Genomic DNA, 19,855 nt, shown 5'->3' with positions numbered 1-19,855 from the left:
TCAGACAAATCTTAAATTGTCCATGTATCGTCATTTTATCTAACTAGTTTGAGACAAATCTTAAATTCAGTTACTCTTGATGTGTAGTAATACAAAATAATTTCTTGAGAGTGTAATTGTAGAGTTTGATAAGTTCAAATACTTGCCATTTTATAGAAGAATTCCAATGTTCAAATCTGAACAACTTTTTTTGAATCAAACTTATTCGTAACAAAAAACAGCATTTTTATCGTTCTTTCCAATAATAATACAGACATGTAATTTGCATGGATTCTGAAACTTAACGGTTCCAAAAATGTGTTATGTACAGATAATTTTCATCTGATTTCATAAGTCTGACTACAGAATGTTTTTATATTCTGACGGAAGAATGATATGATAAATCGACGAGTAATTATAAACGGCTCTAAGTCTGATTTATTATGAATTCAATGAGGTTTGATGTGCTTGTCTGATCTAATCTTGAAATAATATCAATCGTCCTGAAAGATCAGCAGTCTTCGATATTTCAATTTGGTCGGATTCTTATAAAGAGTCAGGAGTAGGTCTCTTGTGAGATGGTCTCACGAATCTTTATCTATGAGACATGTCAATCCTACCGATATTCACAATAAAAAGTAATACTCTTAGCATAAAAAATAATATTTTTCATTGATGACCCAAAAAAGAGATTCGTCTCACAAAATACGACTTGTGAGATTGTCTCACACAAGTTTTTGCTAAGAGGATGTTAGCTTTAGTTCAAACAACCTTATATTTTTTTTTGCAAATTATCAAAATTTTAATTGTGCAACATAATTATTAAATAATTAAAATTATTTTGATTAATTTATAAGATATTCTTATCATTACAACAAATAGAAACTGAAACCATCAAGAAACGAATCCTTGAATCCGACTATTGCTTGCGTTTTTATTTTATCTAATTTTTTATTTTATTTAAGAGTAAGTCTCATGTGAGACCGTCTCACGGATCTTAATCTGTGAGACGGGTCAACCCTACCCATATTCACAATAAGAAGTGATACTCTTAGCATAAAAACTTATACTTTTTCATGGATGATCCAAATAAGAGATCCGTCTCACAACTACGACCCGTGAGACCGTCTCACACAAGTTTTTGCCTTTATTTAATATTTAGTATCAATCGATAACACGCTTGAGGAACAAAGAGATCTAGAGCATTAATTATGCTTGTCGACTTGAAGAGGAAAAAAAAAGAATTTTGGGTAGTTGTGGAAGATAATCCATTTAATATTTTTCCAGCAATTTATCTATTATTTTAGGAAAAGAACTATGGCACAGATAGTAAAAATTACTTCTTTTTTTCATAATAATAAAATAATCGAATTCTAAAACATTTCACTAAATAAAATCTAACTTTCACAAAAAAATAACATCTGAAATTGTTAAGTGCAATAATCATCAATGCTTGGTAGAGCGATCGAACCGTGGTGCTTGAGTTGTTGTGCGGTTTAAAAAATTTGAGTTGCACAATTATCACTAGCTATAACTTTTGGTAAAACGATAAGCACTCAGTCCTACAATTTGTATCAGAGCCAAGGTCACGGATTCGCTTTCCATTGATTGAAATGAGTGCAATTATTGAGAAGGAGATTGTTGGGTGCAATAATTGTCTCTTATTAGTATAGCGATCGAACCGTGGTGCTTGAGTTGTTGTGCGGTTTAAAAGATTTGAGTTGCACCATTACCACCAGCTACAGATTTCGGTAAAGTGGTAAACACTCGGTCCTACAGAAACCTAAAATTATTTCTTTTAGACTGTATCATACTTTTCATATATCAACAAAATTATATTTATTGAAAAATTTAAAACCTATCTTGCAATTATTCTAGTTGTATAGTCTCAAATTTGTCAATATAAATTTTGTAAAATAAAATAAAAATAAATCAATGATACAAATTATTCGCATTGTGTATAATAGAATTTGGCCCAAGGTTTGAAGCATAATGATTTTTCAATATTTCCTTTTTAATTATTAAATTTCAAAGCAACACATTGCCCTACTTCGATGCCTTAATTGCATTTGGGATAAAGTTTTTCCTCTGCAATTGTACCAAAAGGAATCAATCTAGTAATCTTTTCGTTTTGTTTTTTTTTTTACTTTTTCATCAAATAGATATCTTTTGACTTTCTATCATAATTTATATGATGGTGTTTTATTGGAATCTAGTTGAGTCCAGCTAGATTGTATGAGTATGTTATGACTTATTGATCGATTGATATCGAGTTAGTAAGTTTGGAACGATGTTTTGAGTTTGATATTTAATTGTAACAAACAAATAAACGTAAACAATTATTATGTTATCTGACCATAAAACAATCATATTTATGAGTTTTTTTTTTATGTAAATTTATGTTTATAACATGTACTTTTGTGTTAGACAAAAACTTATGTGAGACGCTCTTACGGGTCGTATTTTGTGAGATAAGTCTCTTATTTGAGTTATCCATGAAAAAATATTACTTTTTATGATAAGAGTATTACTTTTTATTATGAATATCGGTAGGGTTGACCCGTTTTACAGATAAAGATTCGTGAGACCATCTCACAAGAGACATTCTTCTTGTGGTATTGTGAAAGCTATTAATTTGTTGATAGTTTTATGATAAATTATAAAAGTTAATAGGAGTTTTGATTGATGATCAAAATTTTATTTCAAGAAACTAGAAATTGTTGACGCAAAACTCTAATTCAAAGACTACAACTATATACAAACGATAAATAATTTAATTTATGCAATAAAAATATAAATCTAAGTTTTCGGAATTAAATATTTGACATACGGAGTTCGTGTAATCATATAAAATTTAATTAAAATTCATATAATTTGACATGGATCTTAGAACTCATGATAATCACATTCATATTTATGTATAAAACAATTAAAATACTAATCTTGAATAGCCATTTATTTATTTTTGTTGAAAAATAAAGAAACGATTTATCTCTCTTTCCTTCTCATGGGCCACACAACATTCTTTTTCTTGGTAAATAAACAATATCTATTTAATATTGAATCGATTTTATTTGTATGAGTTTATATGTAAATAATTATATTCAGATGTCCGACATGTCGAGTGAGATGAAAAATACCCAACACCAACCCGAATAACATCGGGTACGCCGTATGGGTGTAATATCGGGCCGTATTCAACCCTTTAAACACCATAAATGATATCCTTATTGAAATTTGATGTCTAGGTCTATATGTTGTTTATGTAGTTTCCACGACTTATGTATTAGTTATTTCCATACACTTGTCACGTTTAATAGCGAATGATTCGTTGACACAAAATATATATGTTTAATGATTTTTAAACTAAATATTGTTTATTACGTGATGTCCGAGTGCGAATTAAGTTTATGAACAGTTCCGTCAAAATTCGAATCAAAATTGATTTGATCGAGTTCGTATGCTTCGATTCTTCACTCAAATTAAGCTCGAGTAATACGATACTCAAACTCAACTCGACTCGTGTGCACCCCTCACTTCATCACTATGCTATCAAGTCATGTAGCAAAATCAAAGATTAAAAACCGACAAAAATTTAATATGTTTGCACCCAAATCATTATTTCCCTGGCCCAGTCATATCTTATAATATTTTGATTATTAAAATTGAAGCAAATCAGTATTAAATGTGATGGATAACGTTATTTAATAACTATTGGTCCAATTGATGGCATTTTTTTTTTAAAAAAAATCTCTGTCCTAACTTAATACTGAAGGTGAAAAGCCCAAATCTCAGTTGCAAGAGCAGCAATTGATGCAACTAAGCACTTAGAGGGTACATCATTTTGACGGATTGAGAAATAGTCTTAAATTCTCCTATTTTATACGACGGGTCTATTCTATTTTCGCATTTATAATAATATGTATGTTATATGATCATCTGATTCTGCGTCTCGACAAAAATTAGAAAGCCCGACAAAATTCGATATAACGAAGAACAAGCAAAACACGTGGTATGAGTGAACTTTTAGTCTATTTTATATATTACATAAAATGTAAAACTATAAAGGGGTGAGTAGAATAAAAGGAGAGAATTGAAATTGTATTGAATTTTAATACAATTTTAATAATAATAAAGAACTTATCTCTTCAAGTTCTTCTTTCTCCTTTTAATAGTTTGTGTTTGATCGAATATTATGTTCGCATATTTTTATGAAGTAAACTCGACCTTAGGACATTATCAAAAATGGGAGTTTTTAAATAATCAACAATAATATAAATGTTTTACATTGTCTACTCAAAGAAGCCACAAAATTCCGTTAAGGAGAGAAACATATCATGTTTTAAGATATTTAAATATCAAAATAAAAATATATTAATTGACATATATGTGAAAAATAATACCCATTATTTATAAAATAAATATATTTTATAAGAAATTACTATAAAAAACACCTTTAGTAGAATTAAAATTAAAACATTAAAAATAGGATTTTAAAAAATATTAAAAATTAGCAATTATTATCAATTAATGCAACAAAAGGATTATATGATCATTATTTATTCATAATCATATTTAACCGTCTCAAATTATGTACGATGTTTGTTTGTGACTCAAATTTATTAATCGTTAAATAATACTTGAAAATTAAGCAATTTTGTTTTGATACAATTAGATTAATGGGTGAAATATGATAATTAAAAAAAATGTAAAATATAATCACAAGAGCTACTATCAAACCGTGAAACGAATCAATTTTGTGAGACATATCACTTATCCGATCCGATATATAAAAAATATTAATTTTTATGTCAAATTGATTACTTTTTTATTTCAGTTATATATCGAGTCGACTCATCTCTCGAATTTAAATATTTGAGAATATTTCACATGAGACTTACTCGAATATAATTGTCTTAACATATTTTTAAAAAAAAAAGTAGAGGAAAAAAAACTTTGGTAAATCAGTCTAAAATCTATTTTGTGTTTTGATGGTTTTACTTTGGGTTGCTCTATTGTGAAATTGTCTCACAGTCTATTTCCATGATACATGTGGATCCAACGCATAGCTACTATGAAAAGTAATATTTTGACATAAAAAATAATATTTTTATGAGTTGACTATGGTTGGAGATCCATCTCACCAAATTAATCCGTAAAGCAATATCGTAAGAGTTTTTGCATTTTTTTATTTAATATTTTTATATTTCAAAATAATCTTAAAATAAAAATTCATACAAATATTGAGCCATTGTGGTGTTGAATTATTACTAAAATGAAGGAACGTGTACTTTTCCAAATAAAACTAAGTAAAGTGTATTGAAAGAATTGGTGGGACAATGACTAGGAATGAGAGCTCATAAAAAAATTGAAGGGGGGTAAAACGCTTAAAGTATTCAATAAATCACATATTTATTAACTAATTAGGAGATGATGTGTTGAGATTGGATGAGTCGTAGATCTTTTGTGAATCAATTTTATTGATTTTTCATATGTGAGATGAGTCGATCTGATTAATATCTAAAATAAAATGTAATATTTTTTATATAAAAAATATTGCTTTTTCATTGATCGAGTCATTATATGATCTATCAAACAAAATCAACTCACAATATAGTTTCATAAGATTTTTTTTGTGATATATATGACATAATTATATTTCACGAATTTTTTTCTATAAAAAAAATTATGGAAACCGTCACTAGAAAGTATCCTTCAATCGAAACCCTATCATTAAATTTCCAAGTCAATGCTTGGCCACCCCACGAAACAATACGCGTTTATCAAAATTTGTGTTCTAAAAAGCGTCGTTTAAGATCGTCTACGTGCTAGACGGTCGGCCACCATCCCCATTTTTTAAAAATATCATATTTTGACGTTGTTAAAAAAATTGACCGTCTAAATTGTCTAGCTGGCACCTAAGTTTCTCAAAGTCTTCTTAAACAGTCCCCTAATATAATATATAGTTTTATATTTTTAAAAAAAGATTGTTTGAAATATTTTTAATCAATATGTATATAAATAATATATAATAATTTCCAATTTAAATATAATATATAAAAATTATTAAAGAAATATAAAAATAAATAACAATAACAAAAGTTTAATATATAAGTAAAAAAAATCATGTAGACGGCGTCTAGATGCTTACACCGGTCTCATCTCATTTTTTAGTACATGGACCTAAATAACCTCCAAGTGAGGGACAAAACCGTCATCTCAGTGATTCTCAATTAATAAATAGCATCCTCTAAGATTAAATTGATTCCGAATTTTAACCCCACCTCCATTTCCCAACTCATACCCTAAGGCTTCACCTGTTTCCTCCGCCGGCTGGATGGAGATCGGATCGGCAACGGAGGCGGCGTCGTCCTCGTCTAAATCGGCGGATGGGATTTCGTCGTCCTCCTCCTCTCACGCGGTGGCGGAGCCGTCGTCGGTGGATTCTTCGCCAGGTGCGAGCAGCTATGGCAGCATGGAAAATATTGATATTAACAGCGGAAGCAAGTACGATTTGTTGGATGAAGAGGAGGAGGAAGATGTTTGCCGGATCTGCCGGAATCCCGGGGAGATTGATAATCCGCTGCAGTACCCCTGCGCGTGTAGCGGCAGCATCAAGTTTGTGCACCAGGAATGTCTTCTTCAGTGGCTTAATCACAGTAACGCTCGCCAATGCGAGGTTCGTAGTATGTATTTGATTGTTGTGGTTATTATTTACGAATGTTCGGTTGTGTTACTAGTTTGGTAGCTGTGATTTCTGTTGACATGATTTTATCTTTTTTTAAACGGACCGATTGATGATATTTTTGGTGATTCAAGATGTTTCGGGAACTTTATTTGCTGATTAGGGTGCAGGTAATTAGTTGTTTTGGTTTAGTTAGTATGGAAATGAAAGTAAGACGAGACAGGAAATAAATCACCGACTTTCTGTGTTTTCCCTTTTGTAAGGTTGAATTCGATTGTCTGATTGTTCTCGCTCAATTTTTGGTACATGTTTGACTAAAAATGTTTACGACTGTTGTTAGGGAGGCACTCGGAACCTGAATTTGTGAGTCATTCAAGTTTCTCCAGCGATTATTTAATAAGACTTCTCATGAATCTGGCATCTTTAATATACAACAAAAAGTTATGGTGGACGGCTATCTAAGACTTCTCATGAATCTATCACTTTAATCCTGTCGTGGAAGAAGTTTAAATAAAAGACTGTTTCTGTACTTGGTGCTTACTTCTTAATTCCAGGAGGTTCTAAGCCTCACTTGCTGATTTCATTCAACGTAGGTCTGCAAACATCCATTTTCATTTTCTCCGGTTTATGCGGAAAATGCTCCAACGAGGCTTCCATTTCTGGAATTCATTGCTGGGATTACCATGAAAGCTTACCATGTTCTACAGTTCTTTCTACGCCTCAGCTTTGTGCTATGTGTCTGGCTTCTCATAATTCCATTTATCACCTTTTGGATATGGCGATTGGCCTTTGTTAGAAGTTTTGGCGAAGCTCAAAGTCTATTTTTGAGTCATTTGGGTACAACGGTCATTCTTACAGACTGTTTGCATGGATTTCTGCTCTCGGCAAGCATTGTGTTCATTTTCCTTGGAGCAACTTCACTGAGAGATTATTTCAGACATTTACGCGAACTTGGGGGACATGATGCTGATAGAGAAGATGAAGGAGATCGAAATGGAGTTCGAGGTGCAAGAAGGCAAGCTGCTCAAGCCAATAGAAATGTTGCAGCAGACGGGAATGGTGAGGATGGTGGAGCACAGGGAATTGGTGGGGCCGGTCAGATGATCCGAAGAAATGCAGAAAATGTTGCAGCTAGGTGGGAGATGCAGGCAGCTCGCCTTGAGGCCCATGTTGAGCAGATCTTTGATGGTCTGGATGATGCCGATGGTGCAGAGGATGTACCTTTTGATGAACTGGTTGGCATGCAGGGACCTGTATTTCATCTGGTGGAAAATGCATTCACTGTGAGTGGTCCTTGAATTTTAATCTCTGTAAAACTTGTGATTGGATCGTGTTTCTTTCAAATATTATGATTAAGACTAACTGTCTAATTTTTTTTCTTTTCCACGATCTATTGCATTTTAGATTTCATGGGCTTCCGTTAGCTTCTGTATGTATGCATGTAGGAGAGTTTTAAGTTTCTTACAGGATTGAATATAATTTTTAAATCCCATATCTGTCTTTCTTTTGGAATCAGTTGGCTTTTGAAATTTCTCTGTCTTGTTAATTTGACCAGCTAATTAGTCTCCCCGTTTTAGTTGAAGCTGTATTCACTATTTCAGTCAATTTTTTTTTTGTGTGTGTCTAAGATGTTGTATGGTAGTTCATTCAATTTCCTTCTCTTTTTCCTCAGGTTCTTGCAAGCAACATGATATTCCTTGGTGTTGTGATCTTCGTCCCCTTTTCATTAGGACGACTCATACTCTTCTATATGTCATGGTTTTTATCTTATGCTGCCAGTCCTTTGCTATCCGCAGTTGTGCCTCTTACTGAGTCAGCGCTTTCATTGGCCAATGTTACACTGAAGAATGCATTGACTGCTTCTGTGAATTTGACATCTGATAGCAATGAAAATAGTTTACTTGGTCAGGTTGTTGATGCTCTGAAAGTAAATGCAACAGGACAAACTGAGGTCAACGTTAGCTCTGCCATTGCAGCTGCAGCGGACCTTTTGAAAGTTCAGCCTACAGGGGCGTCACGCCTTTCTGATGTCACCACCCTTGCTGTTGGATACATGTTTATATTTGCATTTATTATCTTCTATGTCGGGATTATTTCCTTAATTCGGTATTCCAGAGGGGAGCCCTTGACCATGGGGAGGTTCTATGGTTTTTCGTCCATCGCAGAAACTATTCCATCTCTCTTCAGGCAGTTTGTGGCAGCCATGAGACATTTAATGACAATGATTAAGGTCGCGTTCCTCCTGGTTATTGAACTTGGGGTTTTTCCTCTAATGTGCGGTTGGTGGCTTGATCTTTGCACTATTAGGATGTTCGGGAAGACAATATCACAGAGGGTTGAGTTCTTCTCAGTCTCACCATTGGCAAGCGCCTTGGTTCATTGGGTTGTAGGAATTGTTTACATGCTGCAAATAAGCATCTTCGTCAGCCTTCTTCGAGGGGTACTTATTGTTCCAAATTAATAATATCCGATTGTATGGTGTATAAACTAAGACATTATTTTACGTACCCCTGAATCGTTTTATATGTCCGTGTAGGTATTGCGTAATGGTGTGCTTTATTTTCTCCGGGATCCTGCTGATCCGAATTACAACCCTTTTCGTGATCTGATTGATGATCCTGTCCACAAACATGCTCGTAGGGTTCTGTTGTCCGTCGTCGTCTATGGGAGTTTGATAGTGATGCTTGTGTTTTTGCCAGTTAAGCTTGCAATGAGGATGGCTCCTTCCATTTTCCCTCTTGATATTTCGTAAGATTGCTTTTCCTGCTTGAAAATGTTATTGTTAATTCGGTCTTGCATAGTCTTGTTAACGGACCATTTCCTTTCAATTCGTAAGACGACTTTTGTTATTTGCAGGGTATCCGATCCATTTACTGAAATTCCTGCAGACATGCTTCTCTTTCAAATATGCATTCCTTTCGCTGTCCAACATTTTAAACTAAGACATACTCTCAAATCCATTCTCCGGTATTGGTTTACTGCTGTTGGTTGGGCACTTGGTCTAACAGATTTTCTACTACCAAAGCCAGAGGATAATGGTGGACAAGAAAACGGGAATGGGGATCTGGGTCTGCAGGATAGAGGACAAGCCCACGCTGCTTTGCAGGAACGAGCTCTGCCCCTTGGACTTGTAAATAGACCTAGACGTGTTTCGACTAATACTAATGTTGGAGAGTATGAAGTTGATGAAACAACTGACCCAGAGTAAGTTTGATGGTATTCTATCATCTTTCCATTATGCACGAGAAAGGGTCTGGCTGCCTTAATTTTACTCACGATTCAAACAGTTAATTTAATTATTCCTAATTTTGCACTTGTCAAATTTTCACGTTGACATACATTTTTGAACATGGTTTTGGGGGAGTGACCAATAGAAATTGAGTCGAGATTATATTTATATTGATATCTTGAGTGACTTTTTAGGAAAATTAATGGCAGACTAATTTTTGAGAAAAGAAAATATTTTTCAGCCTAGGGGTGATTTTAAATTCATGACTATTCCTGGAAAATGGCACCATAAAATTGTTTAAAAAACATCTTGCGTTTCTATTCATCAGTAAATAACTAAATATTGAAGGGTCTCAAAATTTTCCAAGTTTGAGGTTTTGGATAAGGTGACTTGTTAAGTATGGCGTTGAAAGTAAGCCAAAAAGGAGATTTACTGCTAAGCTTCATGAAATAAATTAATCTATAGTTTTAGTTTTGGATGAGATTTTTTATTTAGCAGCTTGTGTGATTCATCTGTTATTCTATGAAGCTGCCTGCATTTTCATAAGCATTTTATGTTCTTTCTATGAAGTGGATTGCTGGCTAATTAATATCAAGCTTTCAGTTTTTTGATAATTTTTGCCTGGTTGAGCTTGTTACGACACTGTCTGATTGTTTAAGAGTTTCTTTTATTATGCATTTGGGTCACATCAATATCTCGAGTTTGTTAAGGTATTGTAGGACCCAGATGCTTCTGGTGAAACCCTTGGAATTGCAATTATTAATTTCTGCACCGACTATCTTTTTAACTTTATAGGTTACAATTAGCTGTCAAGTTTACTGATTGATGAATTTGGTGAATCCTAATACGTTATCATCTGTTTTTTGAAATTTTATTATTTTTTAGTTAGCCAAATCTTACCTATGCCTTTTGTAGAGCTTATGATTGTATCGACATTCTGTGCATGTTTTTAAATATCTCATTTTAAAATAATTGTCGTCTTTGGATTTATACCTTTATACCATCTACTTTAATCTTCAGAAGGTGGGCTTTTGTGCTTCGTATCGTGTTGCTGTTGGTGGTGGCTTGGATGACCCTGCTAGTCTTCAACTCTGCGTTGATTATTGTACCCATTTCAATTGGACGACTACTCTTCAATGCCATCCCACTTCTCCCAATTACTCATGGAATTAAATGCAATGGTATTTTATTGGATGAACCAATTAATGATCCCCTTTTTATTACTTTGATATTAGGATAAGCTAAAATTGCTCTCTTCTTTCATTAGATTTATATGCTTTTGTGATCGGAAGCTATGTTATTTGGACGGCTTTGGCTGGAACAAGGTATTTTATTGAGCTTGTAAGAACCAGAAGAACTAGAGTTTTGCTCAAACAGATTACAAAATGGTGTGGCATTATTCTCAAGAGCTCTTTTCTATTGTCGATATGGGTAAGAATGCGTCGGGCTGTGATTAAATAGTGTCATATGGTTTTGTTCTGCTAACTTGTGTATCACCTTAATATTCCAGATTTTTATCATTCCTGTGTTGATTGGACTACTCTTTGAACTTCTCGTGATCGTGCCTATGCGGGTGCCTGTGGATGAAAGTCCCGTTTTTCTTTTGTACCAGGATTGGGCTCTAGGACTAATCTTTTTGAAGATCTGGACTAGACTGGTAATCAGTAAACTTCTTTGTCTACATCTTCTCAGGAAAACCTCCTAGTTTACTGCAACACAATTAGTTACCGCTTCTCCACAAATTTCGATCGTGTTTTTTCTATCCAAGTCTTTTGAGTGTATAAGGGATTGTAGATGGTTCAATGTAGGTTCGACTTGTATTTTCATTTTAACAGGTTATGCTGGATAATATGATGCCACTAATGGACGAGAGCTGGCGTGTTAAATTTGAAAGGGTAAGAGACGATGGTTTCTCAAGGCTCCAAGGTCTTTGGGTGATGCGCGAGATAGTCTTCCCAATCATTATGAAGCTGCTTACGGCCCTATGTGTTCCCTACGTTTTAGCAAGAGGAGTCTTTCCGATACTCGGGTACCCATTAATAGTGAACTCTGCTGTCTATCGATTCGCCTGGTTGGGATGTCTCATCCTAAGTTTGCTATATTTCTGCGCCAAACGCTTTCATGTCTGGTTCACCAATCTCCACAATTCTATACGTGATGACCGATATTTGATTGGTCGTAGACTCCATAATTTCGGCGAGAAGAAGGAGAATCAACAATCTGATTTCCATCCCACGCTTGAGAACCAAGATTCTACCGGTAATGACACTGACTTTAATCAACACGATCCGGCAGCTGCTGTGTTTGGAATGCGACAAAGGCAAGTTGCTCGCTTGGATACTTAATGTGAAGACGTGCTGTGCTGTATCAACGGGGAAACTGTTTTGAGACCCATGTGACTAATTTGATACCTTCCGAAGAGTGAAGAAGGGTCGTTCGAGGTTAGGCGGGTTTTGTATATATCACTATTTTCTGTACTAATTAGGACCTTCATGTTCGTACGAAGCTTGTTTATTCAACAGTTCGAATATGACCATAGAAATACACGATCTTGGTAGTGAGTTCCATAATCAATCCTGAATTCACAATGGTTTATTTAATCTACTTGATACAATAGGCAAATATGATTCTTAAAAGAGGAGCAATGTTTTCTTGAGAAATATGGATATGTATATTAGCTACTTTTAAATAGTAACTTTTCTATAAAATAACTAATTTGGGATTATGGATGTTAAATCTCAAATGCATTGCAAGTATGTATAAAATAACCATAACGCTGGAGGATTGGAATACATTGATTACGTCAAATCAACAATGAATCTGATAAATTATCCAAAATATATTGATTCCATCCAACATCCTAAAGAATATGCTATTGATGTCTGAATTTACAAGATTCTTTTTATAAAAAGCCAAAAAAATCTTAATACCATATCTAGATATTACAAAATATTTACTTTTTAAAACTAAATATGAATCGTAACGCATTTTATACTTTCAGAAGGCAAATCGACACTAAATGTTACCGATTAAATCAATCGGACTTAACCAACAAGGACAAGCCATGAACAAAAATAAATTAAACCCATCAATCAATCAAGTCCAAAATCGGTAGGTTAAATAACGGAAAAATGAAAACACAGACAATAAAGGTTCCACATCCACGCATTCAAGTATTCAACTTGCCAACAAAAAAATGGATCCAAGGTGGCATAGAAAATGCCAAATTTTGAAGTCTCAACTCTCACGCATCAAAAGTATAAACTAAACCAGTTTCACTTAACTGACACATTACCACGACAATGTTTCCTCAAACCAAGTCAATCATTCAAAGCCAGAGAAGCCAATTGGTCGGCAGGGTTGCCAGCCTGCTGCTGAGACACATTTCGCAGGACATCCATAGCCTCCGCAACCTTAGCCTTAAGAGCCTCTGGTGACTCCAACAAGTGCAAAACCTCAGTCTGATCCATCTCCAATAGCATGCCTGTCACCTTGGCTGCCATCTCTGGTTCCAATTGTTCCACAAGTGGATACAAATTTTCACCAAGCATCTATGTACACCAAAAAAACCCAACTCATCCGTATCAAAGGACATCATGAGATAAATAAAGGCAAAGCCAAGCTGCTTGTGAAGGGTTTATCGACTAAATGACTATAGTTGCGTGCACAATCTTAACCAAGAAATCAAATATAATCGAATATGCAGTCTTGAAGATTCGCTTGAATTCCAAGCAATAAGAAATAAGCCATGCCAAAATTAACTAGACTCAAATTTGACAAGAATAAATGGTGACTTGGACAATTCAACTCAAGGATTACTATATTCTTGGAGGCCATATAGACAGAACAGCTGAAGGGGAAAAAGAAAACCTTTTGGCGCACCAACTCCTTCAATGGAAAAAGACTAACAAGAAATGACTTGAAATGTCATATGGTTGCACTTGAATTAAAGGACATTCTATAATCCTTGCATAAACTAACTAATATTTCACAATTAGAGGGTAAAAATTGTACGATGATAACATGTAAATGACGAGACAAGTGGCCATACTCACCGTCCGCTGTTCTGTGGGTGAAGCATTTGCAAGAGCAGATGCCAACGCGCCAATTGGAATGGGCTGAGAGATTCCAGCTTCACGCAACGGCATGCCACCCATTTCATAAGGGACAGGAATCATGCTTCCAGCCATCCCTTGCAAAGAGACATCAGGAATGCTACGCACAGGGGGGTAGCGATAGCCGCGCCCCCTAGGAAGCATCTGCAGAGAAGAAACAAATGAGAAGTTAAGAAATCAAGGGGAAAAGGCACGAGTCAAAGGGCACAAACCGGCTGCTGCATAACAGGAACTGGGCCTTGTTGCATAGGAACACCATTGGAACGCCTACCACCAGGACGTGGACCTTGAGGCCCTTGTTGGACCATAGACACAAACATATTTGGCATGAGAGGCCCACCAGGCCTCATACCAGGAACAAGCTGCTGTTGATACCCAAATCCAGGCTGACAAGAAAGACATGGCATGACATTCATTACAAAGATTTCAAACACATGGTCTAATCCGGAGCTGATACCAGTTGGAATATTTCATGAAAAAATCTACCATTCAAATTCAGTTGCAAGATGGTTTTCAGCGACAAAACAAATTTTCTACTCACCAGTAATATTATCACCCCCCTCCTATCTCAAAGAACCTCAAGTATTTGCAATATTAGTTTCAGACACGCTGTGTTATCCAATACTTCTTTTCCGATACGTAATATCCACTAAATATCAGACTTCATAAACCAAGAATCATGCGAAAATGTAAGTACTCGAAGCAAGTATCATGTGAAAATATAAATTACCTGGGGTGGGAGCATGGCAGGCGGAGGTTGTCCATAAAATATTTGCTGCCCTAAGCCAGGGCCACCAGGGGAGTACATAGGCATGCGAGGAGTGGCAGTAGGCATGACCGAAATCGGCCTCATTTGAGCAAATTGAGCCTGAATAAAATGGTTGGGAAAACCAATATTTTCATCCAATCATTCACAAGGTAATACAAAAGTGACAAGTATAAAGCTGAACAATATAGAAATGAGAAACAAACACAAACTGCTCAGGGAAGAACTAAAAATGCTTTGCAAAAATGGTGAATAAAAATAGCAGCATTACAGAACAACAATCATCTATCAGGCCAACAAGTCTATAACTGAGCCTTCAGATTTTCAGTTTCAATGTTCCTAGACAATACGTCATAAGTTCGAAAAACAACCAACAAATACCTGCAAACGTGCTCTTCTATCCTCCTTCCTTTGAGCAAGGGCAACATAAAGAGGTTTGCTAGCAATCATCTTACCATTCATTTCAGAAAGCTAAAAAAAATTGAAATTAGATAATTAAGTGAGAAAGTAACAAACTATGAGAATGCACACAAGTAAACTCACAGCTCTAGAGGCCTCATCAGGTGAGGAGAATGCAACAAATCCTGACCCTCTGCTTATTCCTTTGGGATCTCGCATCACCTGAATAAGAATTAGAGCAAATTCAGTAAGCCGGAGAATACCAGAGGATTAAATATCAACAAAACACATTTTCCAACCAAATTCATGAATTATCCACCAACCTTGTATGAAGTTATCGATCCAAATGAAGAGAACAATTCTTTGAGCTTCTCATCACTGATGCTATCATCAAGATTTTTGATATACAGGTTTAGTCCTTGGGATTTGTCGACCGTTTCCTTTACAGTCTGCTCAAAACGATGTTTCAATTCAATTTCCCTCTCAGATTTCTTCTGAGCTCTTCCAACATACCATTCTTTATTATCAAACTTCAGGCCATTAAGAGAATCAACAGCTCTAGAAGCATCCTCTGCATTGTCAAAGTTAACAAATCCAAAGCATCTTGATGTTCCATCTTCATTTCTCATCACTGCCGCACTAGTTATAGATCCAAATTCACCAAATGTCTTCTTAAGATCTTCTTCAGTTGTTGATTCAGATAAATTCTTCACAAACACATTATTAAATATTGTTTTGTTTACCGACATCTCTCTTTCTTGCTTGCGCAGGAATGGTCCCACATAGACTTGTTTTCCATTCAGTAGCATGCCATTGAGTTTCTCAATAGCCTTCTGACCGGATTCCTCACCAGCATATTGCACAAATCCATAGCCCATCGACTGACCAGAAGAATTTGTAACCACTTTGCAAGAGAGAATGTTCCCAAATGCAGAAAATGTATCATGAAGACCTTTATGATCGATGTCCTTGTCCAAATTCTGTTCAAACCAATTGCATCTTAAAATGTGCTAGTAATCGTATGGACCTCACAGCCTGTAACACCATGATGTGCAACGCAGGCATGCAAAGGAATATTTTGACGGATGTATAGGAAAACAAACCTTAATAAAGATATTTCCAGCACCACTTCTACGCATGCTAGGGTCTCGATGAGAATACATTACCCTAACCGGCTTTCCATTGAGAGGAGTGAAGTTCAGCTCCTCCATTGCTCTCTCAGCTGTCATCATAAAAGGAATTTGTTGACAGAAAAAGAATATAAGAAAGGGATCCACCGATTCTTACTGAATAAATTGACATGAAAACATTATTACAATTAAGCTTGACAATATGTGGTAACCTTTGACAGGCAACTCCAAAGAAAAATCAAATGTTTAATTGCCATCAAATCTAAAGAATGGAAGTACATTAATATCTGACAACTAAAAAATAATGTGGAGTATACAAGTTCAATGGGAAAATCACAAGTATCATTATTCACAACACAGCACAATATATAGCATATAAGAGAAGATCCTGAATCCAAATAATTAGCAGCGTAGACGAAAAAAAATTTAAACTTTGAAGTACTTTTACTGTCCAGAAACAATATCACAATTAATCACAAAGACACAAGATTGACTGTCCATATTAAATCAAAATTCGAATTATAACAACGGTGCGAAATATTCAAACCTTCTTGAGGGTTGCCGTAGTTGACATAGCCATATCCAAGTGAACGTCGGCTAGTCAAATCCCTACAAACCCTAACAGAAACCACATCTCCCATCTGGATAAACAAATCGTACAATTGCGAATCCGTCACGTTCGCGTCGAGATCACCAACGTAAAGCGACGTCACGAACGGCGCACCACCAGAGGGTACCGCATTCACCACCTGGACCTGAGGCTGCATCTGAACAGGCGCCGCCATCTCAAAACCCTAGGAGAACTAATTTTTTTACTTTTCGGAGAATTTCTAATTTTTTTAATTTTTTTTCCAAATGACTTCCCTCTCCTCTTTCTTATTACCAAAATCAGAGAAAAAAATTCAAAACAGGATTGAAAACACTTGACCAAAGGTAGACAGACAATGGGGTAAGAATTTTGGATTTTTCGCAAGATTTTTCAATTTTTTTTGGATTTTCAGTAAAGGGAGGAGAGGGAAGGATGCATAGGTCGGATATCCGACGGAGGGGGTAGATATCGCCGCCGGACCGACGGGCGGCGACTCCTGAGAGAAGCGGAGAGAGGAGGAGGGGTAAAACGAAGGGCAGTTTGAAACTGCGCAACTGCTAAGTTTTAGGGTTACCGCGAGTGAGTGATTTATAGGAGTAAAGAGTTTGGGATGACGTGTGTGAATTTTGACCGTCGATGATATGAGCTACGTTGTCAACCTTCGATGACAAGTGGGTCCCACGTTTGCTTGTATAATCGTCTTGCTTGATTCTTTTCTTACCTCTATATTTCAACTTTGAAGTAAGATGACGATGAATTGTTGCCCATTAATATTAATATTTTTATAATTTATTTACTTTATATTTAAATAAAACTTAATTTATTTACTTTATATTTAAATAAAACTTAAAATAAAAATATAAAAATTAGTGATAAACTAAATTGTTGTATAATACATGACTTAAAAAATGAATAGAAAAAAGAATGAGAAAAAAATTCAAGTAAGAATTGAACTGCAACTTAATATTTAAAGACTTTATCAATTAAGCTACAGTGACTTGCATTAGAATTTTAGTATTATATATATATATATATATATATATATATATATATATATATATATATATATATATATTAAAACAGACCATGACATCAAAAATTAGTTACTCTAAATATCTCAAACTTAATAATATAATAATAATATTGTTTGTCTTGAAAATACAATTGCCTAAAAAACAAGTATGTATAAATAATAATTAATTAATATAACTTTTTTTTTACAAAATTTTAATGTTTAACATTTAGATCATTAATTTATTTCCTAGTCCGTATAAAACTTTTGTTTTTAGGAAGAATTATTATTTTCCGTCATATCTATTTGTTGTGCCTAAAATTAATTTTTTTAGAGAAGCCCAAAAGAGAAGCCCAAGAGATAAAGCCTATCAGAGTTGCAGTTGACCCAGTGAAAGAAAGTTGCGGCCGGTTACCTCCATTACCCAATATGGAAGACGTGGAGTAATCGCGGAGTGTGGTTGAAACTTCTCGTGGAGTGTGACAAAGGCAGATGGAGGAATCAGAAAGGGCCCCCCGACAAATCAACACAAAAATACACAGCAAAGTTTCTGCAGAATTCCATCAATTCTACGTTTGTTTATTTCAATTTCCAGCAGCCAAGTATTTGAATTTTTATTTTATGCGTTTAGTTTGGAGCCATTTCGAAGGAGTTAGAACTTACGACCGAATCGAGATTCACAACGCTTGGTAAACGAAGTCAGATTAATTCACATTTGGCACGAACACGTGCCTGGCACGCCCGCAAATTTTCGTGACAAACAAGTTGGCACGCCCAGTGGGACCAAATGCCTCCAAAGCGTACTGAGAAGAATGAGGGAATTCCTCCATCACAGGGGAAAGTTCATCGCTCACAGGAAGAAGAAACTGATGCAGATAGAAGAACTGTTGAAAGACTTGTTCACCAGTTCGAGGAGGAGACTATGAAGGAAGGAATTGCTATTTCTGGTAGTGATGGACCTTCACTGAACTTTATGTTGGCCATGGAGAAAAACATCCGCAGTGATCTCAGAGAAATAACCCAAACTTTCGCTACTGTTATGATGGAATTTGTGGCGGAAGTGAAGGAATGGAGGAAGTCTGCAAAAGGAGAGGCTGTTACACCAGAAAATGTTGAACTTCAAGAAACTGACGTTAAATTGCTAAAAGATCAAGGCCAAGGATCAGGGGTTTCTCAAGCAGGTGAAAGTCGCCGCTTGGGGGAAGCACCGATTCTTGAATCTACCAAGGAAGGAAGATATACTCCTCCACACAAAAAGGACGAGGAGTTGGGGTTGAAATACCAAAATTACAGTAACGGTAAACAAGTAGCAGGGAATATGTCCGCTGTCACTTCTCCTAGCAAGCATCCAGAGATGTATGGTGATGGGGAAATGCATGGGTGTTCAGTTCCAGGTTCGGGGAATAACACTCGGGGGGCAAATTATTCCCCGCACCCATTGCGAAAAACTCCAGTCTTGGACTCCGAGGCTGTACATGATGTTATTCAAGAGTTGTATGGCCCGGGAGTGAGGCCATTCAACCGACCAGAGTTTCATAAACCATACCCCGATGTTGTTGATCGTGAAAATCCTTACCCACGAGGATATCACATTTCAGACTTTACTTTATACTCGGGGGAAAACCGTCAATCTAACGTGGAACATGTGGCGTGGTTTACAATACAGTGTGGGGAACTAGCAAATTTGGATAATTTTTCCAACTACAAGTTACGTTTGTTTCCCAATTCATTGAATAGTACTGTTTTTATTTGGTATGCCACACTGCCTCGGAAAATGATGTTTGAGGTAAAGGAGAACAAGACAGAAACTTTTCATGGAAAATGCCGCTGTCACAGTGGAGATGATATATATTATAGTGGGAGGAATATGAGGTACAGTAGGGGATCCATGGCCAAAAGGCCGGAGAACCAGCACCTCGGCAAAGTTTCATTTCATGGGTCAATGAATGGC

The 19,855-nt window shown here is 35.6% G+C and overlaps 2 protein-coding genes across 3 annotated transcripts; one reads left to right on the top strand and one right to left on the bottom strand.

Annotated features, from left to right (window-relative positions):
* Window positions 1–6,244: 6,244 nt before the first annotated feature.
* On the top strand, window positions 6,245–12,467 carry LOC140810689 (probable E3 ubiquitin ligase SUD1). 2 transcript variants are annotated; one of them, XM_073168560.1, is made up of 10 exons: window positions 6,245–6,658; window positions 7,258–7,947; window positions 8,337–9,104; window positions 9,201–9,412; window positions 9,521–9,868; window positions 10,914–11,074; window positions 11,161–11,324; window positions 11,404–11,550; window positions 11,729–12,257; window positions 12,335–12,467. In XM_073168560.1, exons 1-9 carry the CDS (start codon window positions 6,317–6,319, stop codon window positions 12,236–12,238), a joined length of 3,342 nt encoding a protein of 1,113 aa, XP_073024661.1. In that variant the 5' UTR covers window positions 6,245–6,316; the 3' UTR covers window positions 12,239–12,257; window positions 12,335–12,467. The 2 variants fall into 2 exon arrangements, with proteins under 2 accessions (XP_073024661.1, XP_073024660.1); XM_073168559.1 differs by having other exon boundaries at window positions 11,729–12,467.
* Window positions 12,468–12,989: 522 nt separating this feature from the next.
* Window positions 12,990–17,467, bottom strand: LOC140809228 (polyadenylate-binding protein 2-like). The gene is made up of 9 exons (XM_073166774.1): window positions 16,851–17,467; window positions 16,277–16,395; window positions 15,497–16,153; window positions 15,318–15,395; window positions 15,156–15,245; window positions 14,739–14,876; window positions 14,221–14,394; window positions 13,949–14,152; window positions 12,990–13,444 (listed from the first exon to the last, which is right to left on the bottom strand). Exons 1-9 carry the CDS (start codon window positions 17,086–17,088, stop codon window positions 13,214–13,216), a joined length of 1,929 nt encoding a protein of 642 aa, XP_073022875.1. The 5' UTR covers window positions 17,089–17,467; the 3' UTR covers window positions 12,990–13,213.
* Window positions 17,468–19,855: the final 2,388 nt, after the last annotated feature.

The sequence above is a fragment of the Primulina eburnea genome, chromosome 13 (assembly GCF_022965805.1).
Source record: "Primulina eburnea isolate SZY01 chromosome 13, ASM2296580v1, whole genome shotgun sequence".
NCBI classification, from domain to species: Eukaryota; Viridiplantae; Streptophyta; class Magnoliopsida; order Lamiales; family Gesneriaceae; genus Primulina; species Primulina eburnea.
Note: the sequence above shows the minus strand (reverse complement) of the source record. Positions and strands in the feature narration are given on the sequence as shown.